The sequence below is a fragment of the Lichenostomus cassidix genome, chromosome 10 (assembly GCF_008360975.1).
Source record: "Lichenostomus cassidix isolate B80296 chromosome 10, HeHo_3.0, whole genome shotgun sequence".
Lineage (NCBI taxonomy): Eukaryota > Metazoa > Chordata > Aves > Passeriformes > Meliphagidae > Lichenostomus > Lichenostomus cassidix.
Genome location: NC_139491.1, coordinates 18,615,692 through 18,635,041, shown reverse-complemented (window position 1 = coordinate 18,635,041; position 19,350 = coordinate 18,615,692). Strand labels below are relative to the sequence as shown.

Sequence of the window (19,350 nt, the reverse complement as noted above, 5' to 3'; positions counted from 1 at the left end):
GCCACCAGTGCTGTCCCAGTGTCCCTGTCCCATCCCACTGTCCCCATCCCATCCCATTATCCCATCCCATCCCATCCCATCCCATCCCATCCCATTATCCCATCCCATTATCCCATTCCATTATCCCATCCCATTATCCCATCCCATTCCATTATCCCATCCCATTATCCCATCCCATTATCCCATCCCATCCCATTATCCCATCCCATTTTCCCATCCCATTTTCCCATCCCAATCCCATCCCAATCCCATCCCATCCCATTTTCCCATCTCATTATCCCATCTCATTATCCTATCCCATCCCATTATCCCATCCCATCCCATTAACCCATTATCCCACTCCAGTGTCCCCATTCAAGCCCCATGATCCCAAATCCAGCCCCAGCCCTATAAAATTCCTTCGAGGAACATTGGATGTGGGAAGAATTTGGCAAAAATGAATCAGGAATAAGAGAAGAATAAATCCAAAGTGGGAGAATCCAAGAAAACAAGAATGTAGGGATGGAATAAATTATTAGGGTAATATTAGGATAATGGTAGGATGGTGGTGATGATGATGATGATGATAGGATAATGAGAGATTGGAATATTAATTGTAGGGGAAATCCGGTTTGTTCTCTTGATTTATGACACTTTAGGGACTCCTAGAGTCCCACAAAAGCTTCCCGACCCCATTCCCACCCTATTCCCAACCCCATTCCCACCTCATTTCCAATCCATTCCCAACCCCATTCCTAATCCATTCCCATCCCCATTCCAACCCCATTCCCAACCCCATTCCCAACCCCATTCCCATCCCAGAATGAAGGACAAATTCAGGATAAAGGAACATTCCAAGAGTCCTATTGGCTTCCCCAGTTTTTAATGGGAAAAGGGGGAATTTTGGGGCCACAGGAACCCCTCAGGCACTTCCCGGAGAAAGGGACAGGGACGTTCCCGGGATTCGGCTGCCATCAGGATCTGCAGGGAAACACGGGAAATCCCGGAAAATTCCATGGAAAAGGAGCAAAACACCAAACCCTGCTCCAAATCCCAGAAAATTCCGTGGGAAAAGAGTGAAAAAAACAACCCCAAATGGCCAAATCCCAGAAAATTCCATGGAAAAGGAACAAAACCCCAATTCCAACCCCAAATCCTGGGAGAGTCCATTATAAAGTAACGAAACTCCAGCCCCAAATGGCCCCAAATCCCTGAAAATCCCATGGGAAAGGAGTGAAACTCCAACACCAAATGGCCAAATCCCAGAAAATTTCCATGGAAAAGGAACAAAACCCCAATTCCCACCCCAAATCCCAAATTTTTTTGCCCTTCACCACAAAAATTGGGCTGGAAAGGCAGGGAAAAAAGGGAAAGATATGGGGGAAAAAAGGAAAAATGCAGGAAAAAAGGATAAAAAGCGGGAAAAAAGCAGAGAAAAGGGGGGAAAAGAGGGAAAAAAGAGGGAAAAAATGAAAAAAATCAAGGAAAAAAAGCTTAAAAAAGTGGATCAAAGGGGGAAAAGCTGAATAAAAAGGGAAAAAAGCAGGAAAAGGGGAAAAAGTGGAAAAAGTGGAAAAAAGGGGAAAAAGGGGAAAAAATGGGAAAAGGGGGAAAAAGGGGGAAAAGGGGGAAAAGCAGAAAAAAAGAAAAAAAGCTGGAATAAGAAGGAAAAAAGTTGAAAAAAAGGAGGAAAAAGGGGAAAACAGCAGGAAAAATGGGAAAAAGAGGAAAAAGTGGTAAAACAGGTAAAAAAGTGGGAAAAACCTTTTTCTTAAAAAACAGGAAGAAGGTGAAAAAAGGGGAAAAAAGCAGAAAAAAAGAGAAAAACCTGGAAAAAAGTGTGAAGTGGAAAAAAGGGGGGAAATGGGAAAAAGGAAAAAATGGGATAAAAGGAAAAAATGGGAAAAAAGGAAAAATGGGAAAAAAAAGCAGGGAAAAAAGAAAAAAACTGGAAAAATGGGGAAAAAGTGGGGGAAAGGTGAAAAAAGAAGGAAAAAAGGGGGGAAAGTGGAAAAAGGGAAAAAGTGGAATAAAGCGGAAAAAAGGGGGGAAAAGTGGGGGAAAAAGGGAAAAAACTGGGAAAAAAGGGGGGAAAAGGCAGAAAAAAGGGGGGAAAATCAGGAAAAAGGAGCCCCAGAGTGGTGGTTTTATGGGATGGGCAAGGGAGGGTGGGAAAGTGGGGATGGGAATGGGAAAATAGGGAATGGGGATGGGAATTTGAATGGGAATGGGAATGGGAATGGGAATGGGAATAGGAATGGGATTGGGAATGGGAATGGGAATGGGAATGGGAATGGGATCAGGAACGGGGAGAGAGGGAATGGGATGGGGATGTGGGGATAAAGGGGAAAATGGGATGAGGGAAGGGGAAAGGGAATGGGGAGAGGGGAAGGGGAAATTAAATGGAAAAGGGAAAGGGAATGGAAAGAGGGAATGGGAATGGGATTGGGGATGAATGGGAATGAATGGGAACGGGAATGGGAATGGGGATGGGAAAATAGGGAATGGGAATGGGAATGGGAATGGGAATGGGAAAATAGGGAATGGGAATGGGAATGGGAATGGGAATGGGAAAATAGGGAATGGGAATGGGAATGGGAATGGGATTGGGAAAATAGGGAATGGGAATGGGAATGGGGATGGGAATGGGAATGGGAATGGGAATGGGAAAATAGGGAATGGGGATGAGAAAGAATGGGAATGGGATTGGGAATGGGGATGAATGAGAATGAATGGGAATGGGATTTGGGATGGGATTTTGGATGGAATTCCTGGATCCCTACTGGGCGATGCGGCAGTTGGAGGCAGAGACGAAGCGCCCTGTGTAGTGGATGTGGCAGCGAACGACGTTGTTGGTGAAATCTGATTCCAGAACCAGATATTTGGGATTCACCTGCACCTGGGAATGCGGGAAACGGGAAAAGTCAGCCCGGGAATTAGCAGGGGGGAAAAAAAACGGGGAAAATCCGGGTGGGAATGAGCTGGGAAGAGCAGGGGAGGGAAAAATCCCAAAAATAAATGGGGAAAATCAGGGGAAAAACATCCCAAAAATAAATGGGGAAAATCAGGGGGAAAAATCCCAAAAATAAATGGGGAAAATCAGGGGAAAAACATCCCAAAGCAAAAGGGAAAAGGCACAGGGGGAAAAAAAAATCCTAAAAACGATCAGGAGGAAAATCCCCCAAAAGAAACAGGGAAAATCAGGGGAAAAAAATCCCAAAATCAAGAGGGAAATGGGAAAGTCAGAGAAAAAAATCCCAAAATCAACAGGGAAAAGGAAAGGGGAAAAAAACCACCCAAAAGAAACAGGGAAAATCAGAGAAAAAATCCCTAGAAATACACAGGGAAAAACAGGAAAATCCCACAAAAATAAACAGGGAAAATTAGGGAAAAAACCCCAAATTAACAGGGAAAATCCCCCAAATTAACAGGGGAAATCAGGAAAATCCCCAAAATTAAACAGGGAAAAAACCCCAAATTAACAGGGAAAATTAGGGAAAATCCCGAAAATTAAACAGGGAAAATTAGGGAAAAAACCCAAATTAAGAGGGAAAATCAGGAAAATCCACAAAAATAAACAGGGAAAATCGGGAAAATCCCCTAAATTAACAGGGAAAATTAGGGAAAAAACCCAAATTAACAGGGAAAATTCGGGAAAAAAAAACCCAAATTAACAGGGAAAATTCGGGAAAAAAAAACCCAAATTAACAGGGAAAATGAGGAAAATCCCCAAAACAAACAGGGAAAAGAGAAAATCGGGGAAAACATGAAAAAACAGGAAATAAAACCTCAACACTAACCAGGGAAAAGGGAAAAGTGTCCCCAATGTCCCCAGGTGTCCCAGCTGTCCCCAATGTCCCCAGCTGTCCCCAAGTGTCCCCAGGTGTCCCTGAGTGTCCCCAGCTGTCCCCAAATGTCCCCAGGTGTCCCTGAGTGTCCCCAGCTGTCCCCAAATGTCCCCAACTGTCCCCAAATGTGCCCAAGTGTCCCCAGGTGTCCCAGGTGTTCCCAGCTGCCCCTAAGTATCCCCAGGTGTCCCCAAGTGTCCCCAATGTCCCCAATGTCCCCAGTGTCCCCAAGTGTCCCCAGCTGTCCCCAGCTGTCCCCAATGTCCCCAGCTGTCCCCAGCAGTCCCAGCTGTCCCCAGGTCACCTTGAGGATGTAGTTGCCGGGCGGCACGTCGGTGATGTCGATCCACTGGCAGTCGATGTCAGCGTTGTAAGTGTCATAGCAGCCTGGGCTGAGCCCCTGCGGGTAACATGGGGAAATTGGGGAAAAATGGGATAAAAATGGGAAAAATGATTTTAAATGGGAAAAATGGGAGGGAAAGGGGGAAAAATGGGGTAAAAATGGGGGAAAAGGTGGGGAAAATGGGATAATGGGATAAAAATGGGGAAAAGCAGAAATGGGATAAAATGGGGGAAAAGGGGGAAAATGGGATAAAAATGGGGGGAAAGTGGGGAAAATTGGGGGAAAATGGGGGAAGGGGATAAAAATGGGAAAAATGGAATAAAAATGGGATAAAAATGGGGAAAATGGGATAAAAATAGGAAAAAAGTGGGAAAAATGGGATAAAATGGGATAAAATGGGATAAAAATGGGGGAAGTGGGGAAAATAGGATAAAAATGGGGAAAATGGGATAAAATGTGGGGAAATTGGGGAAAAATGGGGAATAAAGCAGTGAAAATGGGACAAAATGGGGGGAATGGGGAAAATGGGATAAAAATGGAGGAAATGGGACAAATGGGATAAAAATGTGGGAAGTGGGAAAAATGGGATAAAAATGGGATAAAAATGGGGAAAATGGAGAAAATTGGGGAAAAATGGTGGAAATGGGATAAAAATGGGGGAAAACTGGGGGAAAAATGGGACTAAAATGGGGGAAAATGGGGGAAGTCATTTTAAATGGGAAAAAATGGGAGGGAAAAGGGGGGAAAATGGGGGAAAATGGGATAAAAATTGGGAAAAAAGTGGAAAAATGGGATAAAAATTGGGAAAATTGGGGAAAATGGGGAAAATGGGATAAAATGAGGGGAAATGGGAGAAAAATGAGGGAAAAGTGAGGGAAAATGGGATAATAATGGGGGAAATGGGGAAAATGGAAGTGGGATAAAAATGGGGAAAATGGGAGGGAAAAGGGGGAAAAATGGGATAAAAATGGGGTATAAAGCAGGTAAAATGGGGAAAATGGGGGAAAGATGGGATAAAAATGGAGAAAAATTGGGGAAAAATGGGGGAAAGGAGGAAAATGGGATAAAAATGGGGCAAATGGGATAAAATGGGGAAAGGAAAATGGGGAAATTGGGGAAAATGGGATAAAATGGGGAAAAATGGGGTGAAAATGGGGTAAAAATGGGGAAAATGTGATAAAGTGGGAAAAAAATGGGGAAAATGGGATAATATGGGGGAAAAGGGGGAAAATTGGGATAAAAAGAGGGCAAAAAGGAAAAAATGGGGAATAAAGTGGGGAAAATGGGATAAAAATGGGGAAATGGGATAAAATGGGGGAAAATGGGATAAAAACGGGGAAAAAGTGGAAAAATGGGATAAAAATGGGGGAAATTAGGGAAAAATGGGGAAAATGGGATAAAGTGGGGGGAAAAGTGGGAAAAATGGGGAAAAAGTGGGGGAAATGGAATAAAATGGGGAAAATGGGAGGGAAAAGGGGACAAAATGGGATAAAAATGGGGGAAAAATGGGGGAAATTATTTTAAATGGGGAAAAATGGGAAGGAAAAGGGGACAAAATGGGATAAAAATGGCGAAAAGGGGAGAAAAAAGTGGGGAAAATGGGGGGAAATGGGGAGAAAAGGGGATGGTGGGGGGGAAGGGGCAAAAAAAAGGGACAAAAAGGGACCAAGAGTGGCCCAAAGTGACACTCAGGTGGCTCGGGGACACTGGGCTGAGGTCCTGAGGGACAAATATGGGACAAACAGTGAAAGAAAAGGGACAAAAATGGATTGAAAGGGAAACAAAAAGGAACAAAAAGGGACAAAAAGGGACAAAAAGGAACAAAAAGAGGAAAAGAAAGGGGGGGGAAAGTGACCAAAAGTGACATAAATGTCACTCAGGTGGCTTGGGGACACCAAGGAGCATCCCTGAGGGGACCAAAGGGGACAAAACAGGATGACAAATGGGATAAAAAGGGACAGAAGGGGACAAAAAGTGACCCAAAGGGACAAAAAGTGACAGAAAAGGGGGAAAATAAGGACAAAAAGGGGGAAAAGGGAGACAAAGTGACAAAAGGGACCAAAAGTGGCTTGGGGGGGATGTGCCACATTGTCCCCGTGGTGTCACCTGGGTGTGGGCGGTGCAGGCCTGGCACTGCAGACGGGGACAGAAAGTGACAAGAAGTGACCCAAAAGCGACAAAAAAGTGACCAAAAAGTGACAAAAACGGACCCAAAGTGCTTTGGGGACAGCAGGGTGTCACCCATTGTCACCTGGCCGCACGCACAGCACTACAAACGGGGACAGAGGGGACGCGGGGGTGGCCCGGGGAGGTGTCCCCTGCTGTCCCCTGCTGTCCCCAGCTGTCACCTGGGTGTGGGCGGTGCAGGCGTAGCGCTTGAGGTGGCCAAAGTCACACGTGGTGTCCTCCAGGCAGAAGCTGGCCTTGTGTCCCTCGGCCACCCGCCGGCCCGAGGTGACATCCAGCAGGTCGTAGTGGCTGAACTCTGCCATGCTGTGGTAGTGCCTGGGGACATTGGGGACATTGGGGACATTGGGGACACTGGGGACACTGGGGACAGCTGGGACACTGGGGACATTGGGGACATTGGGGACATTGGGGACATTGGGGACATTGGGGACATTGGGGACATCGGGGACAGCTGGGGACAGCTGGGGACATTGGGGACAGCTGGGGACATTGGGGACACCTGGGGACATTGGGGATAGCTGGGGACAGCTGGGGACATTGGGGACATTGGGGACACTGGGGACATTGGGGACACCTGGGGACATTGGGGACATTGGGGACAGCTGGGGACAGCTGGGGACAGCTGGGGACATTGGGGACATTGGGGACAGCTGGGGACATTGGGGACACTGGGGACATTGGGGACATTGGGGACACTGGGGACATTGGGGACAGCTGGGGACATTGGGGACATTGGGGACAGCTGGGGACAGCTGGGGACATTGGGACATTGGGGACATTGGGGACATTGGGGACAGCTGGGGACAGCTGGGGACACTGGGGACATCAGGGGACACACGCAGCACAGGCAGGGGACAGTCGGGGATATGCAGGGACACCAAAATGGGGACAGGCAAGGGACAATCGGGGAGACAATCAAGGGACACGTGGGGGACACTGAGGGACAGCAAAATGGGGACAGTCGGGGGACAATCAGGGACAGTTGGGGACAATCGCGGGATAATCAGGGGATGATCACAGGACAGTCAGGGGACACCGAGGGGACAGTTGGGGACATGTAGGGGGGCAGGCAGGGGACCGGCAGGGGACATCCAGGGGACATCCAGGGGACAAGGAGAGTGACATCGCAATGGGGACAACTGGGGGACAGTCGGGGACACTGAAATGGGGACAGGCAAGGGACAATCAGGGGACAATCAAGGGGACATCAGGGCATAATCAAGGGGACAATCAGGGACATGTTTGGGACACACAGCGGGACAGGCAGGTGACAGCAAAATGGGGACAATCAGGGACAACCAGGGGACACCAAGGGGACACTCGGGGACAATCAGGGACAATCAGGGGGACATTCAGGGGACATTCAGGGGGACAATCAACAATCGGGGACAATCAGGGGACGGTCAAGGGACAATCAAGGGGACATCAAGATGGGGATGAGGAGCGCGGTGGCTTTGGGGACAAAGAGCCAAAGGACGGTGACATCAACCCCACCAAGGCCTCAAAGGAGTGTCACCAAAAGGGGGAAATGCCACCAAAATGCCACCGAAATGCCACCAAAATGCCACCAAAAGGCCACCGAAATGCCACTGAAAGCCCTTGAGGGTGTCCCCAGGGGGTGGATTGGTGACAGGGACAGGCAGGGACACTCCCTGGTGGCAGCTGTGCCACTGCCACCAGCGCGGTGGCTTTGGGGACAAGGAGGAGAAGGAAGACCTGTCCCTATTGAGATCCCAAAGCAAAGCCAGAAACAGGGGAAACGTCACTCAAATGCCACTCAAATGTCACTCAAACGTCACTCAAACGTCACTCAAACGTCACTCAAATGTCACTCAAACGTCACTCAAATGTCACTCAAACGTCACTCAAATGTCACTCAAATGCCACTAAAAGCCCTTGAAGGTGCCACTGGGGGTCGGGGCCAGGTGGGGACACTCCCTGGTGGCAGCTGTGCCAGCGTGGTGGCCTTGGGGACAAAGAGATGAAGGAAGGTGACACCAACATCCCAATGGCCTCAAAGCCGCAAAAGCCACAAAGCAAAGCCAGAAATGCAGGAAACGCCACCACAGTGCCACCCAAATGCCACTAGAAGCCCTCGGAGGTGCCCCTGGGGGTCGGGGCCAGGCGGGACGCTCACTGGTGGCAGCTGTGCCACTGCCAGCTGTGGCGGGGCTGGCTGGGCAGGAAGTCGGCGCTGCCCTGGTTCTTGACGCGCTGCGGGAAGCGCAGCAGCACCCGCACGTCGTAGTCGGTGGCCTCGGCCGCGTACGCCGTGCTGGGGACAGGGGACAGTCAGCGGGTGGCACCGGCGGTGGCACAGTGCCTTCAGCCCCAGGCAGGGCAGTGACTTTGCCAGAGAGAATTCCCACAGGGAAAAGGGAGGGATTGGAAAGGGGAACCTGCTGGGCTTGGCTGGGCTCTTCCTGCTGCTTTTTGCAGTTCCCTTTCCCATTCCCATTCCCATTCCCATTCCCATCCCCATTCCCATTCATTCCCATTCATTCCCATCCCCATTCCCATTCCCATTCCCATTCCCATTCCCAATCCCATTCCCATTCCCATTCCCATCCCCATTCCCATTCCCATTCCCATTCCCATCCCCATCCCCATTCATTCCCATTCCCACTTTCCTTTCCCTCTTTCCATTCCCTTTCCCTTTTCCATTTAATTTCCCATTCCCCTCTCCCCATCCCCTTTCCCCTTCCTTCATCCCACTTTCCCCTTTATCCCCACATCCCCATCCCATTCCCTCTCTCCCCATTCCCAATCCCCAATCCCATTCCCGACCCCATTCCAACCCCATTCCTGACCCCATCCCCACCCCATTCCCGGCCCTGCACACACCTGGCCAGGCACTTCTCCTCGGCGGCACAGCGCAGGGAGTACAGGTGAGCTCTCTGCACGTACGTGGAGGCCTGCACGTAATTGGGGTCTGGGACCAGATCCGGGAGACCTGCAGGGTTGGGGACAAGGACATCCTATGGGGACACAGAGCCTGCAGGCCTGGATGTAATTGGGGTCAGGAACCAGATCTGAGAGACCTGTGGGGTTGGGGACACCATTGGGGACAGGGACTGGGGACAGGGATCCTACAGGCCTGGATGTAATTGGGGTCAGGGACCAGATCCCGAAGACCTGTGGGGTTGGGGACACCACTGGGGACAGGGATAGGGGACACCCATTGGGTACAGGGATCCTGCACATTTGGGATTTGGGACTGAGCACAGGGACATTCTATGGGGACACTGATTGAGGACAGGGATCCTACAGGCCTGGATGTAATTGGGGTCAGGGACCAGATCCGGGAGGCCTGTGGGGTTGGGGACAATGACATCCCATGGGGACACAGCTCCTGCAGGCATGGATGTAATTGGGGTCAGGGGCTAGATCCGGGAGACCTGCAGGTGTGGGGACACAGACTGGGGACAGGGATTGGGGACAGGGATTGGGGACAGGGATCCTGCAGGCCTGGACACATCTGGGATTTGGGACTGAGCACAGGGACATCCTGTGGGGACAGGGACATGCCACAGGGACATGGCTCCTGCAGGCCTGGACACAGCTGGGATCCAGGATCAGATCTGGGAAACCTGTGGGAATGTGGGGACAGCCCTGAGCGTGGGGACATCCCCTGGGGACAGGGGCTGGGGACACAGGATCTGGGACTGAGCACAGGGACATCCCTGGGGACAGGGATTGGGGTCACCGGAGCACAGGGACATTCCATGGGGACAGGATTTGGTGTCACCGGCTCCAGGACACCCCTGGGGACACCATTTGGTGTCGCAGCTCCTCCTCCCCGCGCCGCTCGGGACAGTTCCGCCCCCGCCAGGTTTTCCCAATTTCCCGCTGGAAATTCCTCCTTCTCTCCCTTCCCTCCTCTCCTCCCGCCCGGCTCGCCCGGCAAATCCCAACTCCTCCCTTTGCCGGCAGCGACTCCCCAGTCCCGGCCAGGCTTTGGGGTCTCCGGGAGAGGAAAATCCCAATTTCCTGCCCTATTATTTCCTGCCCTATTCCCTGTTTTCCACCCCAAAACCGGGGGGGAGGCGGGGTTATCCGGGAGTTATCCCTCCTCTCCCTAAATTCCAGAGGGTTCCCTGGGTTCGGAGGGACAGGGACAGACAGAGGGACAGGGGGACAGGCGGGCCAGCCCCGTAATCCCCAATTTATGGGGCTGGAATTCCCAGGCAATCCGGAACACCCAATTCCCGCAGCCTTCCCACTTCCCGAGTTTTCCCTGGCTAGATTTACAGGGAATCGAGCTGATCCAGGGGGATCCACGACACCCACTGCCCGAGTTTTCCCTGGCTAGATTTACAGGGAATCGAGCTGATCCAGGGGGATTCAGGACACCCACTGCCCGAGTTTTCCCTGGATAGATTTAAAGAGGATCAAGCCCGTCCCATGAAATCCTCCCTCGCACAGCTCCCTTCCCAAAGGCTCCTCCTGCAGCCCGGGAATTGTCCTGGAATGGCCTCTCGGCAAGGATCGGGATGGGGGATGCTGCCCGTGCCTCAGTTTCCCTTCCCCACGGGACCAGCCTGACCCGTTTCCATTCCTATCCTTATCCCTGTCCTCATCCCAATCCCATCCCATTGCCACCCCATTCCCATTCCCTATTCCCATTCCCCATTCCCTATTCCCATCCCAAAATTCCATCCGAATCCCATCTCCATCCCATTCCCATTCCCATTCCACCCCATTCCCATCCCATCCCATCCCATCCCATCCCATCCCATCCCATCCCATCCCATCCCATCCCACCCCAAAATTCCATCCCAATCCCAATCCCATCTCCATCCCATTCCCATTCCCATTCCCAGAATTCCCATCCCATCCCATCCCATCCCATCCCATCCCATCCCATCCCATCCCATCCCATCCCATCCCATCCCATCCTTTTCCCACCCCATTCCCATTCCCATTCCCATTCCCATTCCCATTCCCATTCCCCATTCCCATTCCCATTCCCAGAATTCCCATTCCCATCCCATTCCCATCCCATTCCCACCCCCAGGATCCCCACTCCCCCCATCCCCATCCCCATTTCCCAGCCCGACTCCCTATTTTCCCCACTTTTCCCGTTTTTCCCTGGAAAGGAGAACAATGCCTCCTTGTTTCCCGCCTTCCCCGGAGGGATCACGTCACTCCTTTGGAGCTCATTTCCTGCCCCATTCCCTGCTCATCGCCGCTGATGTAATTCCCGCCGGGACCCCAAAAAAACCGGGACAGCTCGGAAAAGCTTCTCCCCCCTTCCCTCCGAAAATCCCCAACCAAAAAATCCCTAACAACAGCGATCAGGAATGAAGAACCCCATGGAAAACAACCCCGCGCCAGCCGAGGCAATGTTTTTCCATCCCTTATAAACTTTTTCCCTCCCGCTTGCTGTTTTTAAGGAATTCTTGGAAGCTCCGGAGCGAAATCCGACTCCGGGAGCAGCGGGAGTTTTATGGGACTTGGATTTTCTGGATGTTGCCCCGGGATGGCCCCGTTGTTTCTGTAGGGTCACACTGCATCCGGAGCTCTGGGGATCCCGGGAATTGTCCCCACGGCACCCCGAGCGTCCCCAGCCCACCCCAGATTCCAGGGGGGTTCCTGATTCACAAAAATCCAGGATCCCGCAGCCCCTGGGTCGGGATGATCCCAGCGGGAAAAGGTTCTGATTTCCCTCCCGGCCCTTCGGCCACCCCGGGAGCTGCCGGAGGAGATTTCCATCCGTTCCCGGGGAAAATCGGGATAACAAATCCCTGTTTGTGCAGGTGTGCGGGTTAGCGGGAAAATCCCGGCTTTTCCACAGGGAGCTGCTCCCTGCTGGGCAGGGAAATGGGAATGGTGGGGCTGGGAGCGGTGGGAATGGGATGGGGGACCCTGGCATTCCTGAATCCCAATTCATCCCATCCCAATCCATCTCATCCCGTTATCCCATCCCATTATCCCATCCCATTATCCCATCCCATCCCATTCCTGAATCCCATTATCCCATCCCATCCCATCCCATTATCACATCCCAATCCCATTATCCCATCCCATCATCCTCATCCCCATCCCTATCCCCATTCCCCACAGATCCCTGGGATTCCCAGGAGCCAGCTGAACCCCCAGGATCATCCCAATCCCAAACCCAAACCCAGCAAAGGGAGATTTTCCCAGGAATCCCAACCTCTCCCGGCCCATCCAGGAGTGACACCCCACACCCCGACTCTGGTGCAGTGGGACCCGAATTCCCATCACCCCACAGAATTCCCAAAATGCTATTTCCTTCCAAAACCAACCCTAGGGGACCCAACCCATGGCGTCAAGGGGAAAATCCCTCCTGGAGATGGGATCGGGGTTGGGATTGGGATAGGGGGAAGCCCCTGGAGATGGGATCGGAATTGGGATTGGGATGGGGGAAGCCCCTGGAGATGGGATTGGGGTTGGGATTGGGATGAAGAACTCCTGGAGATGGGATTGGGGTGGAGAAGGCCCTGGAAATGGGATCTGGGTGGGGAACCCCTGGAAATGGGATCCGGTTTGGGACTGGGATGAGAAACCCCTGGAGATAGAACTGGGGTGGAGAAGGCCCTGAATATGGTATTGGGGTTGGGATTGGGGTGAGGAACCCCTGGAGATGGGGCTGGGAGGAGGAACCCCTGGGAATGGGATCAGGGTTGGGATTGGGGTGGAGAAGGCCCTGGAGATGGTATTGGGGTGAGGAACCCCTGGAGATGGGACTGGGAGGAGGAACCCCTGGAAATGGGATCAGGGTTGGGATCGGGGTGGAGAAGGCCCTAGAGATGGTATTGGGGTCGGGACTGGGATGAGAGAACCCCTGGAAATATAATCTGGGTTGGGATTGGGATGAGGAACCCCTGGAGATGGGATCGGGGTTGGGATCTGGGTCAGTTAACCCTTTGGGATCCGGATCCCCCTTCCCTCTCCCACCTCCAGCTCAGACCCCAAATCTTTCCCAACCCCTTTTCCCAGATTTCCCCTCAGCCAGGAGCAGCAGGGATCCCAAACCCATCCCCATTCCCCCCAAAAGCCCCAGAATTCCCGGATCCGGCCGGCGGGATCGGATTCCTTCATTAACCCCCAGCCGGGGCCGGGAATGCCGAGCATTCCTGCTGATCCGGCCGCGATTAGGAGGCGCCCGAGGAGCTCGGGGCTCCTAATTCATAATTAATAATCCGCAATTAACGCCCCATCCGGCTTTGGGGAGGATTTGCTCCAATTAAATCCCGACGGTGGCCCTGGGAGGTGACAACATTCCCAAAACCCCGCGAGTGACCCCTGGAGAGGCCATTCCCGGGATTTCACAGCCATTCGCTTCGACCTGATCCAGGGAAAACTCGGGAATTGGGTGTCCAGAATTCCCTGGGATGAGCTCTATTCCACTTAATCCAGGAAAAAATTAAGGCATTGGGTGTCCCGAATTCCCTGGGATGAGCTCTATCCCTTTATCCAAGAAAAAATTCAGAAATTGGGTGTCCCGAATTCCCTGGGATGAGCTCAATTGTCTTTAAATGGATCCAGGCAAAAATCGGGAAGGGGGAGAGCTCCGGGAATTGGGTGTCCCGAAATCCCTGGCAGAGCCACCTTCGGCTTCCAGGGATCCTGGAAGGACACGGCAGAAATTTGGCAGGATTTTGGCAGGAATTTGGCAGGAATTTGGCAGGAATTTGGCAGGAATTTTCCCCGCTTCCCGCGGCCGCTCCGGGTCATCCGCGGGGCAGCTGCGGAGCCTGGGGAATGCGTCCCTCATCCCTGAAGCTCTCCCTCATCCCATTCCCGGTTTTTCCTCTCCCTAAAATCCCCATTCCCGAGTTTTTTCTGGGATCGCTCCCGCCCTGCCCGTGTTTATTCCCTCGCCCGGCCCGGGCAGGGCTGGGATCAGCCCTTCCCACCGAATCCTCCGGGATGGGCTTTTCCCAGAAAGCAGGGATGGGGCCGAGGGGGTCACGGGGTCGGGCTGGGCTGGGATTCCCGAGGGATGGGCCGGGAATGGGAATGGATCCCGCGGGCTCCTCACGCCCTCCGGCACGGAGAGAAACCCCTTGGAAAAGCTCGGGGAAATCCATGGGATTTCATCGGGATCGGGGTCAGGGGGGTGGGGAAGGAATGACCTCAGTCCCTGGGGTGGCTGGAATGGGGGAGTGAGGATCCGTCTGGGAATGGAGCTGGGATCCAGCCCTGTCCCATCCCAGTGTGATCCCAAACACCCCATGGATCCAGCCCTGTCCCATCCCAGTGTGATCCCAAACACCCCATGGATCCAGCCCTGTCCCATCCCAGTGTGATCCCAAACACCCCATGGATCCAGCCCTGTCCCATCCCACTGTGATCCCAAACACCCCATGGATCCAGCCCTGTCCCATCCGGCTGTGATCCCAAACACCCCATGGATCCAGCCCTGCCCCATCCCAAACACCCCATGGATCCAGCCCTGTCCCATCCCAAACACCCCATGGATCCAGCCCTGTCCCATCCCAAACACCCCATGGATCCAGCCCTGCCCCATCCCACTGTGATCCCAAACCATGAACACCCCATGGATCCAGCCCTGCCCCATCCCACTGTGATCCCATTCCATGGGACAGGGACACCCCATGGATGTGGGATGGGATGAGCTGGGATCCATCTCTGTCCTATCCCTCTGTGACCCCAATCCACAGACACCCTATAGATGTGGGATCACCGGGATCGAGCCCTGTCCCATTCCACAGTTATGGGATGAGCAGGGACAGACCCCAGGGATTGCCTGGGACACAGCATAACTCGATCCCACAAGTTTGGGATGATCCAGGACACAGCACAGCTCTGTCCCACAACTTTGGGATTGTCTAGGACACAGCACAGCCCAATCCCACAAGTTTGGGATTGCCCAGGACACAGCACAGTCCCACCCCAATCGCAGCCCCCAAACCAGGCCGTGCTCCTTCCCCCACTTCCCACCTCACCCGTCATTCCCAAAATCCGCAGGGATGACATCCCTGGGGCACGGTGGCTCCGGACACGGATCCAGAGGGAATCCCGGGAATGCCGGGACTCGGAACACCCCAAACCCCAAACCCCAGCCGCACACTCACCCCGTGCCCCGTGGCTGGGCCGGTAGACACTCCCCACGCTGAGGCGGCCTTGGCTGTCGGGCACTGCCCGGGCGATCTCGGGGCTCCGGCCGGGAACGAACCCCTCGGCACTGGGGTTGCCGTTGGGATTGGGGATCCCATAGGGCGGCTGGGGCATGCCGTAGGGCGGCTGGGGCATGCCGTAGGGCGGCTGCTGCTCGTAGGGCGGGAGCTGCGCCCCGAAGCCCACGCCGAGCTGGAGGTTTTCCATGGATTCCAGCCCGGCCTGGGGCTCGGGGTCGCCCTGGGGCGGCGCGGCGGCGTTCTCGTGGTACAGGCTGTGCGAGTAGCGGCGGTCCAGCCCGTCGAACGGCGCGGCTCCGTAGGGACTGCGCTCCTCGGGCTGCAACGGGAACGCCACCCCCGCGCCGGCCACCGCCGAGCCGCGGGAGCCCTCGTAGGGGACACCGTGCGGCGCCACCCCCGCGCCCGCGAACGCGAACGAGGACACCGCCACCCCCGGCGCCGTGGCGGCCGAGTTGGGCGACTGTCGCCGCTGTCCCCCCGCCGCCACCGCCACCCCCGCTTGTCGCCGCTGTCCCCCCGTCACCGCGGGCTGCCGCCGCTGTCCCCCCGCCGGCTGTCGCCGCTGTCCCGCCGCGGCCGCGCCGTCGCCGAGCGGGCCGTCCCGCCAGTCGGGCGGCACCTGGCCGAAGCCGAAGGGATGTCGCGCCTGTCCCCGCACGGTCCCCGCGGCGGCGGCGGCTCCGGTGCCCGCCAGCCACAGGCGGCTGCCCGCGGGCCTCTCCTGCCCCGGCGGCACGAACTCGGCGCCGCTGTTGAGGAGGCTGTAGAGGCGCCCGTTGTTCTCCCACTGGATCAGCTGCCGCCAGGGCTCCTGCGCCGCCGCCAGCACGGCCAGCCCGGCCCAGAGCGCCCAGCGCGGCCACAGCGCCCGAGGGGACATCGCTGCCGCCGCGCTGCCGGGGCTCCTCCCGGCCGCTGCCGGGCCCGAACCGCGCCTGGAGCGCCGCAGCTGCGGTGCCGCTAGTCCGCCTCCTTCCCCTCTTTTCCCTTCTCTTCCTCCTCCTTTTCCTCCTTCTTTTCCTTCTCTTCCTCCTTCTTCTCCTCTTTTTCCTCTTTTCCCTCCTGTTCCTCCTTTTCCTCCTCCTCCTTCTCCTTCTCCTCCTCCTTCTTCTTTTCCTCCTCCTCTTTCTCTTTTTCCTCCCTCTCCTCCTCCCCCTTCTCCTCCTCCTCCTTTTCCTCCTTTTCCTCCTCCTCCTCCTCTTTTTCCTTCTTCTCCTCCTCCCTTTTCTCCTCCTCCTCCTGTTCCTCCTCTTCCTCCTCGTCCTTTGCCTCCTTTTCCTCCTCCTCCTCCTCCTCCTCCTCCTTCCCCTTTTCCTCCTGTTCCTTCTTTTCCTTTTCCTTTTCCTCCTCCTCCTCCTCCTGCTCGGGAATCGCGGGCTGGAGGCACGGGAGGGATTCAGATCCTGGAATTCGGGTGGAATTTCGGCAAGTTTGGAGCCGAGGAGGAGCTTCCCGGGCGGATCCTGAACTCGGGAATCAGCAGGAAGTGCATCCAGGCGGGATAAAATCCGAGATTTTTACTCTTTCCCACTTTTTTAAAACCCTGCAATGACTCACGCGGTTAAATTTTGGGGGGAATTCTGCGGGATTTGGTTCCAGAAGCGTTTCCAGAGCGGATTCTGAATTCAGGGATCAGCAGGAAGTGCCTCCAGTTGGGATAAAACCCGGAATTTTCACTTTTCTCCCACTTTTTTAAACCCTGGCATGACTCACGCCCAAAATTTGGGGGGAATCTGCGGGATTTTCTCCCGGAAATGCTTCCAGAGCAGATCTCGAATTCAGGAGAAGGCAGGAAATGCATCCAGTCGGGATAAAAACTGGAATTTTCGCTTTCCCCCGCTTTTTAAAAACCCTTGGAAGATCCCTTTTTCCCCCAAAATTCCCACCACTTCCTGATTTCCAGGGCGAGCCTCTGGCAAAGCCACTCCATTCCCTCCCCAAAGATTTCCAAGGGAAAACTGTGTCCCAGAAAAATGGGATTTTCTCCCAGATTTTGCCTCTCCGGCTCCATCTGGAATTTTCCCCTGGATATTAAATCCGAAATTATGGCTGATCCGGCGGAAAACACCTGGAATTAAACCGGAAATTGGAATGAAAAGTGGGATCCGGGGAGGGAATCCCCAAATCCCAAATAATCCCAAATCGCGGGGACAGAGTGGGGACAAGGGCAGGGGGTGGCACTGGGGTGTCCGCTCTGGATCTGGGATGGCAGGGATGGGATTTTGGGGATTTTAGGGATTTAGGGAGGGAAAAGGACAGGGAAAGGGCAGGAATGGATCTCCATAGGGTTGGGAATTCCGGGTCGCTCCTGATCCCATTCCCAGCCCGGCTGATGTCACCGGGATTGGGGACAAGGGGACACAGTGCCACTGCCGGCACCATTCATCCCAAATCCCAAATTCCCACGGCCGGAGCAGGGACAGGGACACGGGGCTGGCACTGGGGACACCGGGGTGGCACTGGGGACAGGGACAGGGACATGGGAGGTGACAATGGGGACAGGTCCCAGATCCCAAATCCCGGGGTCAGAGTGGGGACACGGACAGGGGATAGCATTGGGGACACTCAGGTGATACTGGGGACAGGGTGGGTGCCAGTGGGGACACACGGAGGGGTGACAATGGGGACAGGGACACGGAGGTGACACTGGGGATGGGGTGGGTGACAATGGGGACAGGTTCCAAATCCCAAATCCCGGCAGTCGGAGTGGGGACAGGGACACACGGGGGTGGCACTGGGGACAGGGACACAGGGGGTGACAGAAGGGACAGTGGGGACAGTGACATGGAGGGGTGGCAGTGGGGACATGGGGGTGACAATGGAGACAGGGGGTAGCAGTGGGGACAGGGACATGAGGAATAGAGCAGGGACAGGGACAGGGGTGACAATGGGGACAGGGAACTGGGGGGTGACAACGGGGACACACGGAGGTGACAGAAAGGACAGAGATACACCAGGACTGGCACTAGGGACAGGGACACACGGGGAGGTGACACTGGGGACAAGGACGGGGGTGTGGCAGAGGGGACACGGACACGGGAGGTGGCACAGAGGAAAGATCCCAAATCCCAAATTCCCATGGCTGGAGCACGGACAGGGACACGGGAGGTGACAGTGGGGACAGGTTCCGAATCCCAAATCCCAAATCCCAGGGGTCGGAGCGGGAACAGGGACACGGAGGTGACACTGGGGACAGTAAGTGACCGTGGGGACAAATCCCAAATCCCAAAGAATCCCAAATCCCCAATTCCCCATCCCGGGAATCTCCGCTGTCCCCGCGGTGTCGCCGCCGCCAGGGGGCGCCAAGAGCCCGCGCCGGAGGGACAATTCCGGAAAAAAGGGAATTTTGGGATCGGGAGCTCTCGGGATTGATCGGGATCGGAGTGGTCTGGGAATCTCCGGGAATCCATGAATTTACAGGGAACCTCTCCGAATTCCCGGCGGGAATTCCGGGATATCTCGCTTTTTCCGGATGATTTCCCAGTTTTCCCGGGAAAAGCGAATCCTGCCAAGCCTGGAAGGATAAAAATTTGGGGACAGCCTGGGAATTCTGGGAATTTTTCAGCCCCAAGGCGGCGGATGGAGGAATTCCTGGGAAATTCCTGGGAATTTTTCCTTCTCTATCCCTCTGGAATTTCCCTTTATCCCAAACCTCCGCAGGGAACTCCCCATCCCTTAAAAAAAACGGGATAATTCCCAAATTTGGGATCGATCCCTCCTTCACTGGAGAACAGGAAAAGCTGGAATGTTGCTGTAGATGCTTCCCAGATCCCAAAATTCCCAAAAATTGGGAAAAGAGCCGGATAAAGAATGGATCACCGAAATTCCCACTTTTTTTGGGAATCACCAGACTGGG

General features: G+C 54.4%; 1 protein-coding gene across 1 annotated transcript; it reads right to left on the bottom strand.

Moving 5' to 3' along the window:
• Positions 1-845: 845 nt before the first annotated feature.
• On the bottom strand, positions 846-16,511 carry LOXL1 (lysyl oxidase like 1). The gene is made up of 7 exons (XM_085071050.1): positions 15,429-16,511; positions 9,205-9,313; positions 8,498-8,635; positions 6,519-6,675; positions 4,132-4,227; positions 2,763-2,878; positions 846-960 (listed from the first exon to the last, which is right to left on the bottom strand). Exons 1-7 carry the CDS (start codon positions 16,372-16,374, stop codon positions 954-956), a joined length of 1,569 nt encoding a protein of 522 aa, XP_084927176.1. The 5' UTR covers positions 16,375-16,511; the 3' UTR covers positions 846-953.
• Between the last annotated feature and the right edge of the window lie 2,839 nt (positions 16,512-19,350).